Consider the following 19,131-nt stretch of genomic DNA (forward strand, 5'->3'; position numbering starts at 1 on the left):
GAAATCCAAATCCAAATGTGAAAGGGGGGCCTTCAACGATACGATATTTGCTCTTTTTCGAAACAGCTACACCACTTCGTTAGTCCAATGCAAGGGATTAGGCCTAAAACCAAAATCGAAAACCCTAAAAATGAAAAAGATGCCAAAAACTAAAAACAAAAAAACGCAATTATATCGAACGCAGACTTGACCTTTGACCATAGACACAAAATCAAAGATCTGAAACCTGCCAAATAGACATAAAACGCAGACATGAAAACAAGAGACATAGACATGATTTTCAATAAAAAACATAACAATATAAGTCACACACACGATTTCTGATAAACCTGCACTAGCAACAACAAAAAATATAGAAACACGAAAAAAATCCATCACAGATGCGGTTTAAAATCACAGACGCGAAAATATGATGCACAAATGCGATTTCATATCTAGAACAAGCAAAATCGACAAAAAAGCAAAAAAACACGAAGCGCAAACGCGAAATTGAACGCAAACGCAGAAAAACTAGTCACAAACACGAAATAAATCAGAATTGTCGCAAATCCGACCTGCAACTTCACAAAAAAGCTAGATCTACAAACAAAATGTTATAAATAAAAGAGACAAGAGTCCCACCAGGCATGCCAAAATGTATACAGTAAAAATATGATGATGAAACTGTTGTAAAACCATAAAGATCCAACCACAAACAATCTAAGTTCTACAATGAAACATCCACCATACACCAATAGAGATACCTAAGATCATGGAAATCAATAAAATAAACAATATTACCATTCACATGTCAAGTAGGGTTTCAATCTCCATTGTCTCCTATCTCCATTGATCTTGTTTGATATATTTGCTCTCAGATTTTATGTGTGCAGAAGAGATCAACAAAGAACGAATTATGGTTGATAGCTTGATCACAAGAAGGATTGATTGCATGTGATTGATTATACGCATTGATTAGGGTTAATAATGAAGGAAATATCCTCTTATATAGAAGACACTTTAAGAAATGGAGGGATAAGATTAAGAGGTGTAAAGATAAATGGTCGGCTAGGATTAAAAGGGTAGGTAGAAGAAATAATAAAAATGAGAGGATAGGTGGTGTACGAATTAAGAGATGAATGTCATGTGTCATGGGTAGAAAAGACTAATGAATTAATTAAATAAATAAATCTATGTATTTAATTAATAGAAGATAGGGGATAATTAAATAAATAAACATATTTATTTAATTTAGGAGAAAGATTATTTAAATAAATAAAAATATTTATTTAAATAAGAAAAGGGCTAGAAGAGGCTAAGTGAATTAATTAAATAAATAAAGATTTATTTAATTAAGAGAAGACATAGGATAAAATAATTAAATAAATACAAATATTTATTTAATTAAGCAAGACAATTTTAGGTGTCTACATTAGTCATAACATGAAATGATTTTCAGAGTTGTATCTCAATTTTCATTCTCTACATAGAGCCTCCTTGAACAAAATTAGCACATTTAATCCTCTACTTTAGAAGAAGCTAAAAATTACTCAAACTGATCAACATAGTGAAGAGATATGAACCAAAGACCCTTGATTTTATTGATTCATATAAGGCTCTGGATAACAAAAAGAGAGAAACAATCATAGAAACCATAGAACTAGATTTCCATATGTTTGTATTATACAGAATATGTGTCCATATTCCTTCAAAGATTTACGACAAATGGAACATGACACAAAATCACAACATTGCACTATATAACATATGAACTCTTTTGTATGTTGTTCACCCTTGGTAAATAACAATACAATAGCCTCAAACTGTATGAACTATATTTGTCTTGAGGAAGAAGAAGAAGATTAATAAGGCATTGAATATCCTCTTATAGAAAACTTGAGAATGCAACAAGCTTTGGGCCTTTTACAATTTCAAAATGTAGGTCACCGACTGATTGGAAAAAGATAAAAAACTTTTCAGCCTTCTGACAAAGACATACATTCCTTTATATTGCTCCGTAGGTAGAAGATGCTATAACTGATTTGGAATCCTTCTTTTCTTCATGCAAACTCCCTTATTAGGTTGAAAAGTGTGATAACCCAGCATACCTATTTAATACCTAGTGACAAAGAGCAACTTGTAAGCTCTTCCCAAAGATATGCAATAAATATACAAGATAAGATAGAAATATCTGAGACAGAAGAAAAGACTAATGATTTAATTAAGAAATACATCATCAGATATTTCATAATTGAGAGGAAGAAAAGAAAAAGAAGATAACAGAAATGGTGGGAAACTATGAATTTAAAAATTTAAAATTTCAGAATCAGAAAAACACAGAAAAGAGGAGGAAAGGATTAGAAATTTGCAAATCCATGTTGCTTGAGATCTTGAAGAGCCTTGAGGTGCTATTGATATTCATTGAATGCAATCTTTGATCTGGCTACTTCCATTTAGGTCATACCACTATCAAGTCTTGATAGTGCATCCATATATGACCCCAACTTCTTGTTGAGGAGTGCATCATCTAAAGCAACATCAAACAACGTCTGACTTTGGATTGTCCTGATCTCAGCTATCCACTCTGTCTCGGACCTTGAGACCTTTTCTCCCTATGATCTTCTTCTTTCTCTATCAAATAGAGTAGGCATGTGGCTAGTGACTAGGCAATGGAAGCCTCTAAGTTCATTGTTAATTCTCTGTGTCTACATTCTGTGAATAATGAAGAGTTGTTTTGTCACTTCAAACCTGGCCTTAAAGACCTTCATCATGGCATGTAAGAAACTTGGGAGATGCTTAACCAATGAAATTTTGAGTACTGCAATTGTTTTGCTCATGTGAGATAATGAGCATGCTACAAAACACTGCCACATCAAATGCTCTTGAGAAAAACTTAACAACTCCCTATGTTCGTCCCATGTTGCATCAACATGGTCCAAAATTTCATTAATTTTTGACTCCAACAGTGATTTTGCCATGTCTATCTTTATTCTTCTCTCCATCTACAAAGCATCCATTTTTAGCACATCCCTTTCATTACTCAAACTGACTATCTCCAATCTTGAGCGAAATCATTCCTTAATCCCATACCTTCATCAGATGTATGCTCAGTCTTGCTCGGAGGTGTGTATGTAGGTACTACTCTTAACTATTATTCCAGAGTAGTAACCTTTTCTCTCAAAATTGTGACCTCTTCTTCTGTCTTCAAGGCCACTTTGTGGGAAAATTTTGCCACATTTAGGTTTATGCTTGTTGCCTCTGTGATGGAAGTGTCAGCTACTCTCTTGACTAATAGACTTCCAAACAATTGATCAACCTCGTAACTCATGCCAAGCCTTTTTATGACCCTATGAAGGCACCAAATAACTAGTTGATCAAGATGATCGTCAAATAATGCTCCCAAAAGTACTTTCTCTCTTGGTACCGGATCCATTGAATCTAAATCTATATCATGGATCCTTCTTAATTCATCAAAAACAATGGCAAAGTCCCATCCTTCCAATAAGAGTATTCCACTTCTCTTCACAATCTCCCTTCCTATTTCTGGAGTCGTAGTAGCAAATTGTTCATCTGTAACTTTTAGGATTTCATCCTTCATTCTCAACCTTTCTACATTCCCCAATTCATCAAAGTTAATGCCTTTGTTCTTTTCCATTTCATTTTTCAAGTTTCTTATGGCAAAATGCTTTAATTCCCTGGTATTTATGAAATCATCATCACTCATGAATTGATTATAGGCATTCAATCTCACATCTTCACTAAGGTCTCCTCTAAGCTCAAAAGCATGAAGGGCCCACTCTTTAGGAGGATTTTGAATGGTAACCCCTATTCTTGTATCAAATATGTGAGAGGGAAAGGCTTGTCTTCTTGAAATTCAAAATCTTGACTGATATGACTGAAAAGGGATTTCTCTTCCTGGGGACAATATGTGTAAAGGAGTAATAGCCCTAGGGCTCTCTGGGATTTAAAAAATAGGACCACTTGAAGATGGTGCACTGATGGCCTCTTCATGGCAGATTTTGCAAGCAATCTTCGTGAGGGGGAAGGGTGTGATGATTCTGGATCAAGAGCAAATATGGATGGAGGTTCTCGAGGGCTTAAGGGAGGGGACACAGGGCTAATGGGGGAGCCAATTGACTGAGGAGATTCTGGCCTTTCCTCCTCTACTACCTGCATTGGAGGTATAATATCCAAGCGAGGTCTATCGAGAGGTAGAGGTATTCTCTCAACATCTATGTAGCTAGCAAGAATTGCCCTCGTCCTTGCTTCTGGGATTAGTTGCATCTCCCATACTGGGGAGTAAGAACTATCCTCCCTCCTTCTTCTATTTTTGTCATATTGGATTTTACACTGTCCATCCTTTCTTTTCAATACTTCCTCGTAGTTTTCTACATTCCTTACGAGGTCTTCATCATCTTCCTTGTTCCATTGATGTTCTAACACCTTAGCCTTCCCAAGCTTTTTGACAAACCATTCAGAGTCATAAAATCTATATTTAGCTTGAGAAAGCCTATACTTGTTAAACATAAAATCCAAGATATCATATGCTTTCCTATTTAAAAAGTGATACATCCCGATCACAACTTATGATGGGATCACCAATCCTTTCTTGTGTGACCCTCCCACTAAGGACTTATTAGCCTCATTTAGATGATGCATGATTTCTAAAAGAGCCACCTCGTCTTGAACAGGAATAGGCAAAATCCTAAGAGTAACGAGACTGTCAAAAACCCTTATAATTGTGCGGTCCTTAAAGTAGAACCATAATCCCCAGTTGTGGGTGATACCTAACTCAGGCTTAAGGTCTTTAGGTCGAAGAAACTCCTTAGCCATTGGGCTTAGACCCCACCTAACTTTCTTTTGCAAAATACTAAAAATATTTCTTGCAAAGAAATTTTTAAAAACCAAATAGTTTGACTCATTCATATGTGAGTCCCAAATATAGGTCCATTCCTGTACCAGAAGCTACTCTCCTTTAGCCATGGTTACAATCTGTAAACTAGGATGCCATACCTTAAGTCCTTTGTATAAAAATATATGCATCAGGAGAGAATAATACCTTAAGATTGTTGACCCATTTTGAAATCACACAAGTCATTGTGCAAACCCTGAGCTACCACACAATCATAATCAAAAGGCCTATTGATATCCTTGCATTGGATATCCATACAAACCATCAACATCCAATTTAGAATTAAGTTCTTTTCATTTACAACACAGACTTGACATAAAACATACTATGTGTCCAAAAAGTAGTTGACAAATAAGGGGCAGTCTACTTTGATGTCAACTTTCTATCATCCCCCTTTACGTGTGGAGGCTTGAATGATGACAATCTTCTTCTACACAAGAGCTCAATCTTTTTATACTCCATATCTAGCTCTTGTGGATCAATAACCCAATCCATGTTAGGGTTGAGCATGAACACTTCATTGATGACATCTTTGGTGATCTCTGTTAATCTGCCACCTTCATTGGACACAATCTCCCTAGTATCAGGCTTGCAATTTGCAGCGATTGGAGCAACCAATTCAGTATTCACATAGACATTTGGCACCACAAGTCTTGCCAAATTTCAATTCCATATACTGGACATTCGAACTCTCTCCTTCTTCTTATTGTACCCTTTCCTCCAAAGACTGAAACCTAAGAGTGGAATCAATGCATCTTTGATTCTAGTAGAGTGATCAATAACGAATTCGTCTGGTCAAAACCTGAGCTTAGATCTCTTTTATGTCTTTGATGATCCAGGGAGCTGTGCAATTATCTCATTAGAGAATTTTCTCTTCCCCAAATAAGAGGACTACCATTTCTAGGGTTAGGGTTTTATGGATAGACATAAATAAGAAGCTCTTATAATTTGGCTCAAGTTAAACCCCACTGCACTTAGCCAACAATGAGCAATCTAGAACTATGCAGAAAATGTGAAAAGCTAATAAGAATGCAATGAAAGTGCAAACAACAATTGCTTCTCAGAAACCCTAATTATGATAGCAAAGAAGAGCAACACAATTTCAGAACATGCAAAGCACTGTAACTGTGAATTAGAACAAGATTGGTATTAATATAGCTGAAAAATTCAAATCATAACGGACAAAATGGATTCATTAACTGCAGGCACGTATGCAAGTGTGATGGTGGGAGATAACTGTTGCAATTCGTATTTGAACGTTGGGGCCTCAACAACAAATTCTCGGTCAATCAACGAGGAATCAGAAGTGGGCACGTAGGAGATTTAATTTTTTTATTTTATTTTACTATTAGCCCTTAAGCCTTTGCGACATTGCGGGGTCATCTTGGCCATGCACCTTTTCTCAATCACGCAATCGCGCAACAATCTTAACCGTTGATCTCCTGTGAAAGTGTCTCCATTTATTGTTCTTAGAAAATGAAGGCATAGGTCCCACGTTCTTATTGTGTGGCTTAGTGGTATATGTGTCCTTGTCTCATTGTTTAGAGCATCTACCGTCAGCCTTCATGGGTCCCACATGCCACATCTGCACCGACATTGCAGAATTGGACTTTGGATGCATCTTCGATTAATCACGCAATTGCGAGATCACTTTGGCCATTGATCTTGTTCAAATTGTTTCAATAGTACTGCATCGGGTCCATAAAGACCTGCCCTTTTTTGGTGCATTTGAGTTGGGCCCATGTGCCATGTGGGTTCCAACACGGACCATTCAGGCGACCAACTTAGCCTGTCATTGTCACGTCATCCCATGCCACGTCTACGACGACATTGCTGAGTTAGTCCTGTCGCGTAGGTTGATACAATCGTACAATCGCACAACTATCACAACTGTTGATCTTGGCAAAGGTGCACAATAAATATGAAGCCCACGATAAAAGGTGAACTGGATGGATAACACCAAGGGGCTGGTCACCAGAACGATATAAAGGGCTCAAAAGATGACTTAAAACATTGGAAATTGGTTGTCGAGGGTCACCGTTGAAATAAATCAAAAAGAGAATGCAACATGGCTAGGACTTAGGGTTTAGGGTTTTAGGCTTAAGCCTTTTGAGACACGAAAAAAAAACCCTAAACCTTATGGTAGAAAAAAATCAAAAAGCATCCCAACAGATGGAAGAATCATCAAATGCATGCAATGCAAAGTTACAAGGTAGCCTCATTTTTGTTCTATTCATCTTGGGCATGAACTGCTAGTGCCAACATGTCTAGGTAGGTGGGTTTATGCTAGGCATGCACCTTTTTTGCATCCCAACTCACCTTGAATGTTCAAGGCCATATCAAAGCGGTGCTCTCTTAAGTGCCCCGAGTTCAAAAAATTATCAAACTTTAATGAGTCATTTCTTAGAATCTAGAGCACATACAATTAATTCGTTTAAACCTATAAAGTCACACGAGGCCCCTGTACAATAAACTCTTAGATTTTCAAGACTCAGAGCCATTTTCTTAGGGCGACAATTTTTTGTTGATGCAAAAATCGTCAGATGCATGCAATGTAATGTTGCAAGGTAGCCTAATTTATGTTTTGTTCATCGTGGGCATGAACCGTCAGGCTCAACACATTTGGGTCAGTGGATTTATGCTAGGTGTGTTCTAGTTTTTCTTCCCAGCTTGCCAAAACTTTCAGGGTTCTTACCCTAGTGGCGCTCTCTTAAGTACCCTAAGTTTAAAAATCTATCAATTTTTTTTTTATGAATAGGCATTTCCATTAATATAAGTATAAGAGAGAACACTATTCACCAAAAAAAGTGGGAGGAAAGAGTCACTATCCCAGAGTCAGATGGGCATAGTTTGGAAATAGCCAAAAAACACAGGCACACCCCAGAATTCTAAATACAACACAAAAAGCCTAAGTGGCTAGAGTATTAGCAGCAGAAGGAAGAGGCAGATCCATGTCATTTTTTTTACCCCATACATCTGTGGGATCAGGGGGGGTCTAGACGAGACCACCCATCCTCAGCATCCTCTTCTTTTTCATATTTATCTTCCCTTACTGGAGAAATAGTGAGAGAAAGCCAATTGAACCTTTAAGAAGAACTGGGCCAACCAGAATCTAACCAACCAAAACCACCAAGAGTTGAAGAAGCACCACCACCTGGAGGTAGAGCCACCCTGAGGTGGAGAGGCAGAGCGACAACACGAAAAGTCTCTCTCCGCTGGAGTGGCAGTGAGGAGCCTAAGAGCGAGGCGTGCGAGAGCCACCAACAAAAGAGCTGCGACCTCACCAACGACCACAGACCGGAGAACGATCGGTGGAGGCAAAAGGGTTCAGCATAATCCTGGCAACCATACAAGAGGCATTACCCCAATGATCCATAAGCATTTGCAAGTGGGCTACTTCAAGAGCCACTTTATTTGCTTACACTTGAATTTGTAGCATCACATTATTGCATATACAAGTTTTAGCATACAAAGAAACATGAATATCAAGAGAGTCGTGAGAAAATAAAACAACATTTCTATCTTTCCATAAACTAAAAAGGATTTCCATCCTGAAAGCATACCATATCTACGAGAATTTGAAAGGGAGCCAAGGAGAATCTCCCAACAGAACCATATGCCAAGAGAAAGGCTCAGGTTGAAAAGGCCTAAAAAAATAATGTATCCAGGTCCACAACTATTGAGCTCTTCTGCAAAACTATAAGAGATGCATCAAGGTCTCAAGCAACCCACAAATGGGACAATGAGGGTCTAGAACCCCTAGATGCCTGAGACGAGAACCCAAAGGCAAGCCTTGGAAAAGAATACACCAGGCAAAACGAGCCACTTTAGGCTCAACAATAGCAGACTAGAGAGTAAGAAATCTGCGACTCCATGTGCTCTGTGAAGATTGCAAATGCCATTTGAGATTCAAAATGGGAACCATAGGAAAATGAGGCACAAGCCAATGGTAGCCCATCTTGGGTTTGTAATTACAGAAAATGGTGTTGGGAAACCAATGGCAGTCTCACCAAGGCCTCACAAAATGAATACCAAGCTTGTGTAGCATATTCAGAGGCATTTTGTCGATTTGGTCGAGTAAGGCGAAATTGGGTTTGCAAATCTTCCCAAGAACGGAGACTCATAGTGGCACAAAAAAAAGATCTCGAGGAGTGCAAATGCTGCGTTTGTGAAAATACAGAGCATAAATTCCAGAAACACAGGCAAGAGGAAGCCCTCAGACTTGTATGAGAGGTGAGCACCAAATATTGTGTTGGTTGAAAAAAAGACCATCACGAAATCCTACCCATCCCAGCGAAGGTAAGACTTAACAACTTTCCAAACCGGCCAAATGCTTTTCGCAACAAAAATGCCTTGAATCTTTCATAACAAGAAGGGTTTGAGACTGATTTATTGACTCGGCTGGAAGAATTACAATTTCGAAACAGAATTTTCTAGACGTCATTACTAGAAACAACTCGGAGAACCTATTTGACACACAAAGCAATACTTTTCTAGACGTCATTACTAGAAACAACTCGGAGAACCTATTTGACACAGAAAGCAATACTTCAAGGTGCGATTGCTAGTTACTTATTATTACACAATGTACCGGCACTACGAGCTCTAGAAAATGCATTCCGAGCTGTATAAAACTGTGAATAAAAAACTTTGAAAAGCCGAAATAATTCTAAAACACATCTTACTAAAACCCTGGGAAAAGATTTTAGATCGCAGTCCGTCTCTTATTTTCTTCCTCTTTTCTTGATAAACAGACGGCTTTAATCCATTCATTCAAACTGGTTCGTTTAATTGCCTTTTGTTTTGTTCCTCTTCTTTCTTTACAGTCTCTCTGTTTTTTCTTAGTTTTACTCGTTTTGTGCGAGTGTTTTCGTCTGTTAGGGCTTTTGTTTCAGCAAGATTATATATATAGTTTTTAATTCTGTCATACTTTCTTTTGAACAGTTAGATGAGGCCGATTCTATTGAAGGGGCACGAGAGGCCTCTGACGTTTCTCAAATACAATAGAGACGGGGACTTGTTGTTCTCCTGCGCGAAGGATCATACACCCACTGTGTGGTATGCTCACAACGGCGAACGCCTTGGGACGTATCAGGGCCACAACGGTGCTGTCTGGTGCTGCGATGTCTCAAGTAAGCCTTTTCCCTCCTTGTCTATCCCATTTCCATTTTTAGGGTTTATGTTTTCTAATGAGCTTTTGAAACGATGCTTTTTGAATTAAAAGAACATTGCAATGTAAGAATGTGACGGGGCTTTCTGATCCATCATCAGGATGAGTGAGTGATCTGTTAAGAATGCATGCCTCCATATATAGCTTACTAAGCACAAATACACGAGCTCCTGGGGTTTATTTTTCAGTTTTTTTTTTTCGGAAGAAGATAACTGTAGGATCGGGGACACTATATCTGGACAAAAGTAAAATTAAGTGAAAATATCAGCTCTAATTGCTTGCCATAGTGATGGGTCAAGTTTGCATGCAAGGGCTCCTAACATAGATAATTCTGTTATATGTATAAAAGCTCCTGGGGTTTGGTTTCACTTCCATTTTTTTTGGGTAAGGATAACTTGTTTCAGGGATCAAGATTGATGGATGACTTCTTCGCCAACTTGGGCCAAGAAGCCTATGCACATTAACAATCAGGCTAGAAAGCCCACTCTCAAGATCAAAAACCAGGGAAAGGCAGCACTATCGTGCTTCAGACTCAAAATTCATGTCAAACAACTCAGAGCCACTCTGTCAGTGTCACCACTATGTCGTAAAACACTGCTTACAACCAGATGAATTTAATTTTGTGGTCTAGTCATGTAAGCAAATGGATGAAGAAAATATTTAAAAAGTTTAAAAGCATCATCTTCACTGAGGTCTTAATCTCATTGTCTTTTAATCAGAATTCACAAATTGTTTCATATTTAAAATGTTAGTTCAGATTGTTGCCATGATTTATATATTTCAATCACAGTCACACGTAAATGAATAGCTCGCAATCCCTCAGTCTTCTCCTTTGCTTTCATTTATTCTCAGGCATTGCACTCTCACGGAATAAAACAGTTGTTTAAAACACAGGGACAATTAGAGGGGGAATCCAAGGATGCAGAAAATTATAATTTTTTAACAAAAACAGAAGCAGTCAAGAGCATTAAGCATGGATCAGAGGAGTTCAATACCTATATATTAGATTAGTAATGTGCCATTCCCATTTTCTCTTTTCCGAATTTAATCTAACCAAAAATTCAATCTCAGCTTCCATCAACAAAGTTTCTAACACCAGAAAATTTTCACTCTGGATTTTATATTCTTTGCGACTTGCCTACCTGTGGCCTTGCTACTACCATACCAACCAAGACAAGAATAGAGAAAAGACAAGACAGAAAATTTAGAAGCTCTCAAACCCTTTGCACTTCACAGCTTCCATGTATAATTTTCTGTGTTTGAAATGCAAAATAGAACCCAGGTAATTGATTGTCAGGACAACCGTGTCTGTGCTTGACCTCTCCACCATACCACTTCTGCTACCATACTAACCAAGACAAGAATAGAGAAAAGATAAGACAGAAAATTTTGAAGCTCTCAAACCCTTTGCACTTCACAGCTTACATGTATGATTTTATGTGTTCGAAATGCAAAATAGAACCCAGGTAATTGATTGACAGGACAACCGCGTCTGTGCTTGACCTCTCCACCATACCACTTCTGCTCACAGATATCATCTATGAGCTAAGAATAATCATCTTTGAATTATCAAGACTACACTTTTCTATCAATTCCATTCTCGTTCTTCATAATCTAGAGTAGAGATTCACATAAATCAGAAGATAATGATTATTCCCGTTACTCTTTCCACCCAACTAAGTCATCCATTCTCAGCCAAGAGAACAAAATTATCCTCAATATCTTTCCATTGGTTTTAAGTATCAGTGTCTAAAAGGAGTATGGTATTGCAGTTTGAGTGGTCATCCGGCTGGGATTAGCAAATCACATCTGCTAATTTATAGTAATTGTATGCACCATATAAATTGATTATCTTACTGTTAAATAGTTACATCGAAACCACTTAGCTTACATTTGTCATCATTCACTCCATTTTTTCAAATATCTGGATGTCTTCCTAGATTCATCACCTGAAGAGGAAGCATAGCTGAAGGGACTGGTCTTTGTTGTTAGTTTCTGTTGGATTCTAGCTGCAATCTCTTTATTTCCCTGCATCATTGAGCAGAGGTCATCCATGATAATGTAAGTATGTTAGCTGCTTCAATCCTCAGAGTATGACTGTTTTTTCAATGTTAAGAGTGTTCCTCACATAATAGAAAGGAACCTGAAGAACTGGAAAGCATATTGGTACAGTTCAATCTTTGAGCCATGCTAAATGCATTTTGCCTACCCACAATCTGGCCAGGACCAACCATCATCCACTTAAGCTACACTGTACATTCACTCCATCAAAATGGGCATGTAAGGTTTTGGATTTCACCATTTACATTGACAGAAAAGAAGATGTGAAGGTGAACAGCATCAAGCTTTTCCTTTTTAGACTGCCTGCCTCTCATTTGAGGACCTTGACTTAGTGGTAAATTTGCGTCATGGTTGAGGTTTTTCTTAACTGTGAAGAAGGTTAATGCTACAGTGCGCAAACTTTTAGGCCTGATTTTTTTTTTCCCTTCCAATAGAGTTGGATGAGAACTACTGATGCAAAGTAGAATTTCTCTCGCAATCCATACTCAAAAATTCAAAATAAATCAGCAATGTCACACATAAAAATAGATAAGGAACATGCAAGCTATCTATTGATTTCTTGATCAAAATTACATTACAAATCTGATTACAAATGTTGAGCCTATTGGCTTCACATACAAACATGAAATCTGACTTTGAAAATCAATCCACCTACAGGCAAGAACTACCATGGAATTCTTCCAATCTTCAAGTTCAAAATCTGCCATAAGCACCTTCCTCCATCCTTAAACCTGCAACAACTTCTTCTTCTTCTTCATCTTCATCTTCATCTTCAATCCCTCAATTTCTTCTTCCCCTCAAACTTTCCAAAAATCTGAAAATTGGGACCCTCAAATTTTTGTTGAAACCTACCTTTTAACCACCTGTTGTGATGTATTCACACATCGCCCCATTGCAAATGGGGACCCCTACTTTTCGCTTTCTAGGATTAGTCCTCTTAGCTTAGTTCTGGTTAGTGTTGAGTCTTTTGCTATGAACCTTTGCATTGAAAAGGTACAGACCCTTTAACTTCCACCGGCTATATAAGAAGACACTCATCCTCATTCTAAGGCATCGATCAAAGCAATCTATACAATCTGCTCTGGATAAAATGATTGATAATTTCATCGATCAAACATACGTCGACAAGGAGGATTGGAACAAATTTGAGTTTAAGGCAAGTTGCAGCAGACAGCGAGGCAGAGCTACAAATTTGAGGATCAAAATTCAGATCAGAATTGATCAAAATTTAGATCAGAACTGATTGTTATTTCCAAAATTTCTGATTGTTATTTCCCAGATTTGAATTAATGATGCATTAAGGGTGTGGAGAATTGTTTTGTTTGCATCTTTCTTGATTCATTATATGTCTTTCAGGTTTTGATAGGATGATCGGAAGCTGATAAAGAGATGGTTTCAGACTACACTCAGGCAAATTGAATTCAAGGACTCGCACATCAATATCCACATCTGAAAAGAGACAATATCAAAATTCAATCACATGAAGAAGATGGATCAGACCATTACTATGCACTTACAGAGCTGAATGCAGGATATTCAACCCCTTAAACAGAATTGGAGTTTGATACAAAGGCAAAGGGGCGGATTTCAAAGGAATTCCAGATCATTTTCCAAGGTTCTGATTTGATGTTTGATATGAAGATAGAAGAAAAGAGAAAGATGAGCACCCAAGGAAGCATGGAGGACAAGTCACGACAGCATCAATCTGGAAGATAATTATTCAGAAATAACTTCCTCCACCATTCAAGAGATCTGATCACACTTACATTGAGAAGCAGGTTGAAAGGAAGTGCTCCCTGATTGGAGTAAAATCTGCTTCCATTGCTCTAGTTGGGAGCGATGTAGGCACTTGAATGGATGAAATGAAAGGAGTGGGCAAAGGATGTATTAAATTTCAAGTTTGGATTTCAACTTCATTTGAACGCTTGAGTGAATTTCCTGATTCGCTCCTGTACCTTCCAAAAGGACAGGAGCGAAGTCATTCAAGCTCATTTACCTTGCTAAGATCAAGAAGACAGGATTGGAGAAAGAATGGACAAAGAGAAGGAATTGACTTGTACATGCCCTTGAAGTAAGTGAATTCAAAATTGAGCGATGAAAAAGCAAAGAATTTGTGCAAATTTGACAAATTCGCTCCTGACCCTTCCAAAGGTACAGGAGCGAATTTTCTTTGAGGTCATGTACCTTCCAAAGGTACCCAAGCGATTTCTTTGAGGTCGTGTACCTTCCAAAGGTACCCAAGCGAAATCTCAGCGAAATCTCTTCTAGGCCTTCCTGGGGGTCAAAATGATGATATTTTCATATGGAAGAATTGGAATCTAAGCCTAAATTGATGAAAAGAAGGCAATAAGTGAATTTAGTTAGTAAAGAAGCTAAATCGCTCATGTACCTCTCAGAGGGACAGGAGCGAATTCTCCATGAGCCCTATACCTTGCCCATGGTCTTGAGCGAATTCTTATCTTTGAGCCTTTTGAGGATTAATTGATGTTGTTTTCATAGGAGAGGAATTGAAAATCAAAGATCAAGGCAATGAGAACAAGTTGAAGCATGAATTGAGCCTAATACCTCAAATTCGTTCCTGACCCTACCAAGGGTACATGAGCGAAATCCTTAAATGGCCTTAATTGCTCACTCAAACAATTAAATGGATCCTATTATGAGCTAGGTTGAGGGCAGATTGACTTGATCAAGGTGGAAGAAGGACTCAAAAACTAAGTTTAAGAGCAAAATTGAAGGAATATGAAGTGTTTGAATAAAAAAGAACTTTGCTCCCGACCCTTTCAAAGGTACAGGAGCGAACTTCTTAGAAGGACCCCCTATTTCACTTAATGCACTAAGAAGATCTTGTTTTAAGCTATAAGACGGAGGCGAATTGACTTGATCATGGTGAGAAAGGAATTAATAAATAAGTCTAAGGCAAGATAAAGGAGCAAAGGACCCCCTATCTCACTTAATGCACTAAGAAGATCTTGTTTTAAGCTATAAGACGGAGGCGAATTAACTTGATCATGGTGAGAAAGGAATTAAGAAATCAAGTCTAAGGCAAGATAAAGGAGGAATTGAGTGTGAATTCAGCTAGGAACAAAATTCGCTTGTGTCCCTCTCAGGCACCAAAGCGAAATGCATTAATGGTGAATGATTTGCTAATAAAGGCGTGTTAAAGGATTTCTTCAAGGTAATTTGAAGTGGCCAAACGTCCTAAAAATCATAAGAATTAAACATGCCTCAATCAAATAATGGTAAAAACTTCATCATTTTCTCAATTTGCTCACGTCCCTTTCTAAGGTACCAAGGCAAAATTTTATTAGGGACCTGTACCTCTTGAAGGTACAAGAGTGAAATCAGGTGAAGAGCAAGTGCTTTGCATTGGAAGACCGGCTGGAGAGAAGACTAAAAGCAAGCAAGTCGGCCTATGAGAATTAATGCATTAACAAAACCAATTTCACCTTTTGGCGCCAAAGACTAATTTGAATTTACAATGTGAAAGTCAGCCAGTTTAAGGTTGATGCAATTAAATTTATTTATCCAAAGCAAGTCGGCTTTTAGAGAAAGAGGTGAAGGCGCCTATTTAAAGGAGGTTGATTCTTAGTTATCCATCATTCATTTCAAGACATCTTATCTTCCTAAAAGGCGAATTCAAGATCAGATTTGAAGAGCGAACTTCAATAGTCAAGAGGGGAATCCTCAAGAAAGGATCAACAGGCGAATCCTCACAAAAGGATCAACATGTCTCCAGCTTAGACCTGATTCAAAAAAAGTGAACTTAAAGAACGAGATCCACCAACAGTTAAAGGAGTGAATTCCATATTTGTCAATTACAAGACAACAATCTCCACAAGTTGAAGTTCATCAAGGAAAAGAAAGAAATAAGAAGGACCAGGTTGGAGGGAATATCGGAACGAGGATCTCAAGAATGATATTTCGGCATCAAGGTCAAAGGAAGACCTCTTCAAGAGGATATCATAGGCAAATACAAGAGAGTCAAGGAAGGGTACATCGTTCATCAAGTATATCAAGGATGGAGGAGGATCGACCAAGGTCATCACAAAAGCAAGTACCAAACAAGGTGGCATCCCGGTCACTGTTCCTCCAGTCAGATAGGTCCACATTAGCATGTCTAGATTCAATGTACCTGACTCACCAGTGATGGCACAAATTTTGAGGCACCTACCCCAATTTCTTATTGGTCCACATTCATGAAATGTAATTTTTTCATTGGCTAAAGGAGTTTGTTGTAACAAACTCTAATTAGGGTTTTCATCTTGTAATCCTAGCCATTGATTGTAAATCAATCAGAGCCATTGAAATGTAAAGAGCTCTCTATATAAAGTTCTAGCTCTTCATTTGTAAAGGTTAATAGTTAGTTAATAGTGAATAATAAGAGAACAACTAATAGTCAAGAGTTAGTAGCTAGTATAGAAGCTTAGATAGCAATTAGAGTAGATTAGGAAGAGAAGGCAAGAAATTGTTGCCTTGATTGTAAATGAACTCCATTTTCATCGAAGTTGTGGTGAAGTGTGTTGTTTCTTTGCAATATGCATGGTTTCTTGTTTATTCTTCATTTTAGATGGTAAATGATTAGATTGAATGAAGGAAGTTACTGAATGCACTCGCATGGAATCCGCCTAGTCCAAACCACTAGCCTCTTACTGATTGTAAGTTTGCCTTGTGTGGTCAACTGGTATTGAATGAGCTTAATCTTGAATTGTTATACTTACATTGTTCATGCATTAACTTGAATGGTGATCAGTGTTTGATGGTGTAACAATTTGAACATATTTGAAGCATCCCTTAGAAGATTGCACTGAGTTGGTGTCTGATTGTTCAACTTGATGGTGAGACTCAACCCAGTAGGACTCCACCTAGTCCTTCATCTACCTTCTTACATTCTAGGTCTTAGATTAGATTCTCTAAACCCTACATCTTTTGCTATTTCTTTATTATCCAGTGAGTAGATAGGACTTGAGTTCCAACAAATCAGACGCTCGGGCATTTGAATGTAAGTCCCCTTGTGATTCTAGCATAATCACATCAGACCAAATTGAGCTTATCCACACGTAGAGACCCTACATATAAGAACCTTGGAGTTATTTTGATTGATCCTTAGACAAATCTTCAGCATTCGGCTAACTTTGTTCAAGAGAGGATAAGATACTTTAGTATTTTATTCTGTGTTCGCATGTGCATGAAAAACACATCAACACCACCATAGTTACCAAAACTCATATTTGGTAACCTTCCTGAAAATGACACCAAAACCATGAGGAAAGCTTATTTCCATTTAGAAATTGCATTAAATTTCAAAAAGGCATTTTACAACTCCACCCAACATGTCAAAAATGACAATTCAACTTTGTCATTATCTCCACTCAGCAGACTCCTGAAATAGAAAAAATCAAACAACTCTTCTTAGGTGCCCATTTTGAATTGCTACTATTAAGGAGTGAATTGATGAGTTGGTACAAGCTGAACTGCCCAAAATCCATGCCAAGAATGGCATTTTTAAAAATTTGTTTTACTTGAAAATCTGCCTCCTAAATAATCTCACACATGGATGCTCCTGCATCAACTACTGTAATGGGAGAAGGAGGTCTGTAAGTACTAAACGAGAAGCCCTAAGAAAAAGGAGTCGCCAACTGTTCGACTGAGAATCCACTCTGGGAGGGTGGAAAAGTTAATTTTTCGAACCATGGTAAGCAGATTCTGCACTCAGAAAATTAAACCCTAAATGCTAGGAAACTTAGACTCGATGACTTCTATCAAAACTGCTGTTCCGAATACCAGAATCTGCAAACACATCAAACTGAAATATTAATAGCAAATACACAGTATTGAACAGTCAAACCTGCACCTATTTTCTCATTTAATCTTCAAATACAACATTGCACTAGTGCAAAACTGGAATTAATAAATCACTCACACCCGTGTTTCTTTTATAGATGAAGATTGCTGGACACTGGAAGCGCACCTTACCTCACATGAATCAAACTGCCTATAATTAATAAACTGAAAATTTAACTTTTGCGCTTTAGCTGAAAAGAATACTGCAGCTACAGATGGGCAAGCAAACTGCTAAAAACTAAAAAGCATAATAGTGAAAAGCGAAAGAGCAAAAAGTCTAAACTTAGACTTCTAAGTTCTAACTCTGAATGCACCTTCGCATGTATAACTGAAAAAAAGTAAAAGCATTCTAACTCTGGAAGAGGATGAGGTTGGTGCATGCAGTGTATGCATCTTCCTTCTCTTACTTAACTGGGTGCTATTCTCGTCATGTATTTATTATTTCTCCATGGTATATAAATTACATAAATAAATAAAATTCAAAACAAAAAAACTAGCTACTCAGTGAGGAAAAGCATCACACAACACACAAGTTTCAATCACAAAACAAAAAATTACAGAAGGTTAAACATTGGCTATGCTAGCCAGCACTCAAACTGGCACTCACGTTTGATTGAAATGGAATTGGCCGACTTGACACTCTGCTTTTTTTTCAATTCTACATGCAAGCCGGACCCTCTCTGGCTGTGAACTCTCCTCTGCAGGCCTATTTTGCCATGGTTGTATGAATAAATTTTGTTATCAGGAGGGCAATGCATGATCAGGATGCTTCAAGTTAAATGTTGTAAACAATAAAAAAGCCAATTTTCAAAAATAATGTCACTTTGTGCTGATTTGCCATGGGTTCTGCAAAAAGAGGTCAATGTTTTTCATGTTTCTCTCAGGTGTATCTGGGATGAATTCCATAGGCAGAAGTGCAAATTCTGGCTGCACCTCTGCCCTCACTGGACCAGGTTCCGGATCTGCTAAGTTACAGAAGCAAATTGGTAACATAAAGTAAGATGTTTATATAGGCAAGGGTTTGTCAATCATCCATAATTCTTCCTATAATTTTTGTTGAGTCTGGGACGTCAAATTTGTCTTTGTGATCCAAAACTTCATACGTAGAAACCTATCTGGACTGCAATTCTGTAGTTGAACCAAGCAGGGAGTATACAAGAAAATATTT

General features: G+C 37.8%; 1 protein-coding gene across 2 annotated transcripts in view; it reads left to right on the forward strand.

The window, feature by feature from the left end:
- The first annotated feature begins 9,248 nt into the window (after positions 1–9,248).
- LOC131072574 (eukaryotic translation initiation factor 3 subunit I) overlaps positions 9,249–19,131 on the forward strand; it is a 36,752-nt gene continuing 26,869 nt past the window's right edge. The window contains exons 1-2 of one of the 2 annotated variants that reach the window (XM_058008761.2): positions 9,249–9,446; positions 9,836–10,023. In XM_058008761.2, the coding sequence (XP_057864744.2) occupies positions 9,840–10,023 (184 nt within the window). In that variant the 5' untranslated portion in view covers positions 9,249–9,446; positions 9,836–9,839. The other variant, XM_058008760.2, reaches the window with a different exon arrangement.

Source organism: Cryptomeria japonica, chromosome 10 (assembly GCF_030272615.1).
Source record: "Cryptomeria japonica chromosome 10, Sugi_1.0, whole genome shotgun sequence".
Taxonomy (NCBI): Eukaryota; Viridiplantae; Streptophyta; class Pinopsida; order Cupressales; family Cupressaceae; genus Cryptomeria; species Cryptomeria japonica.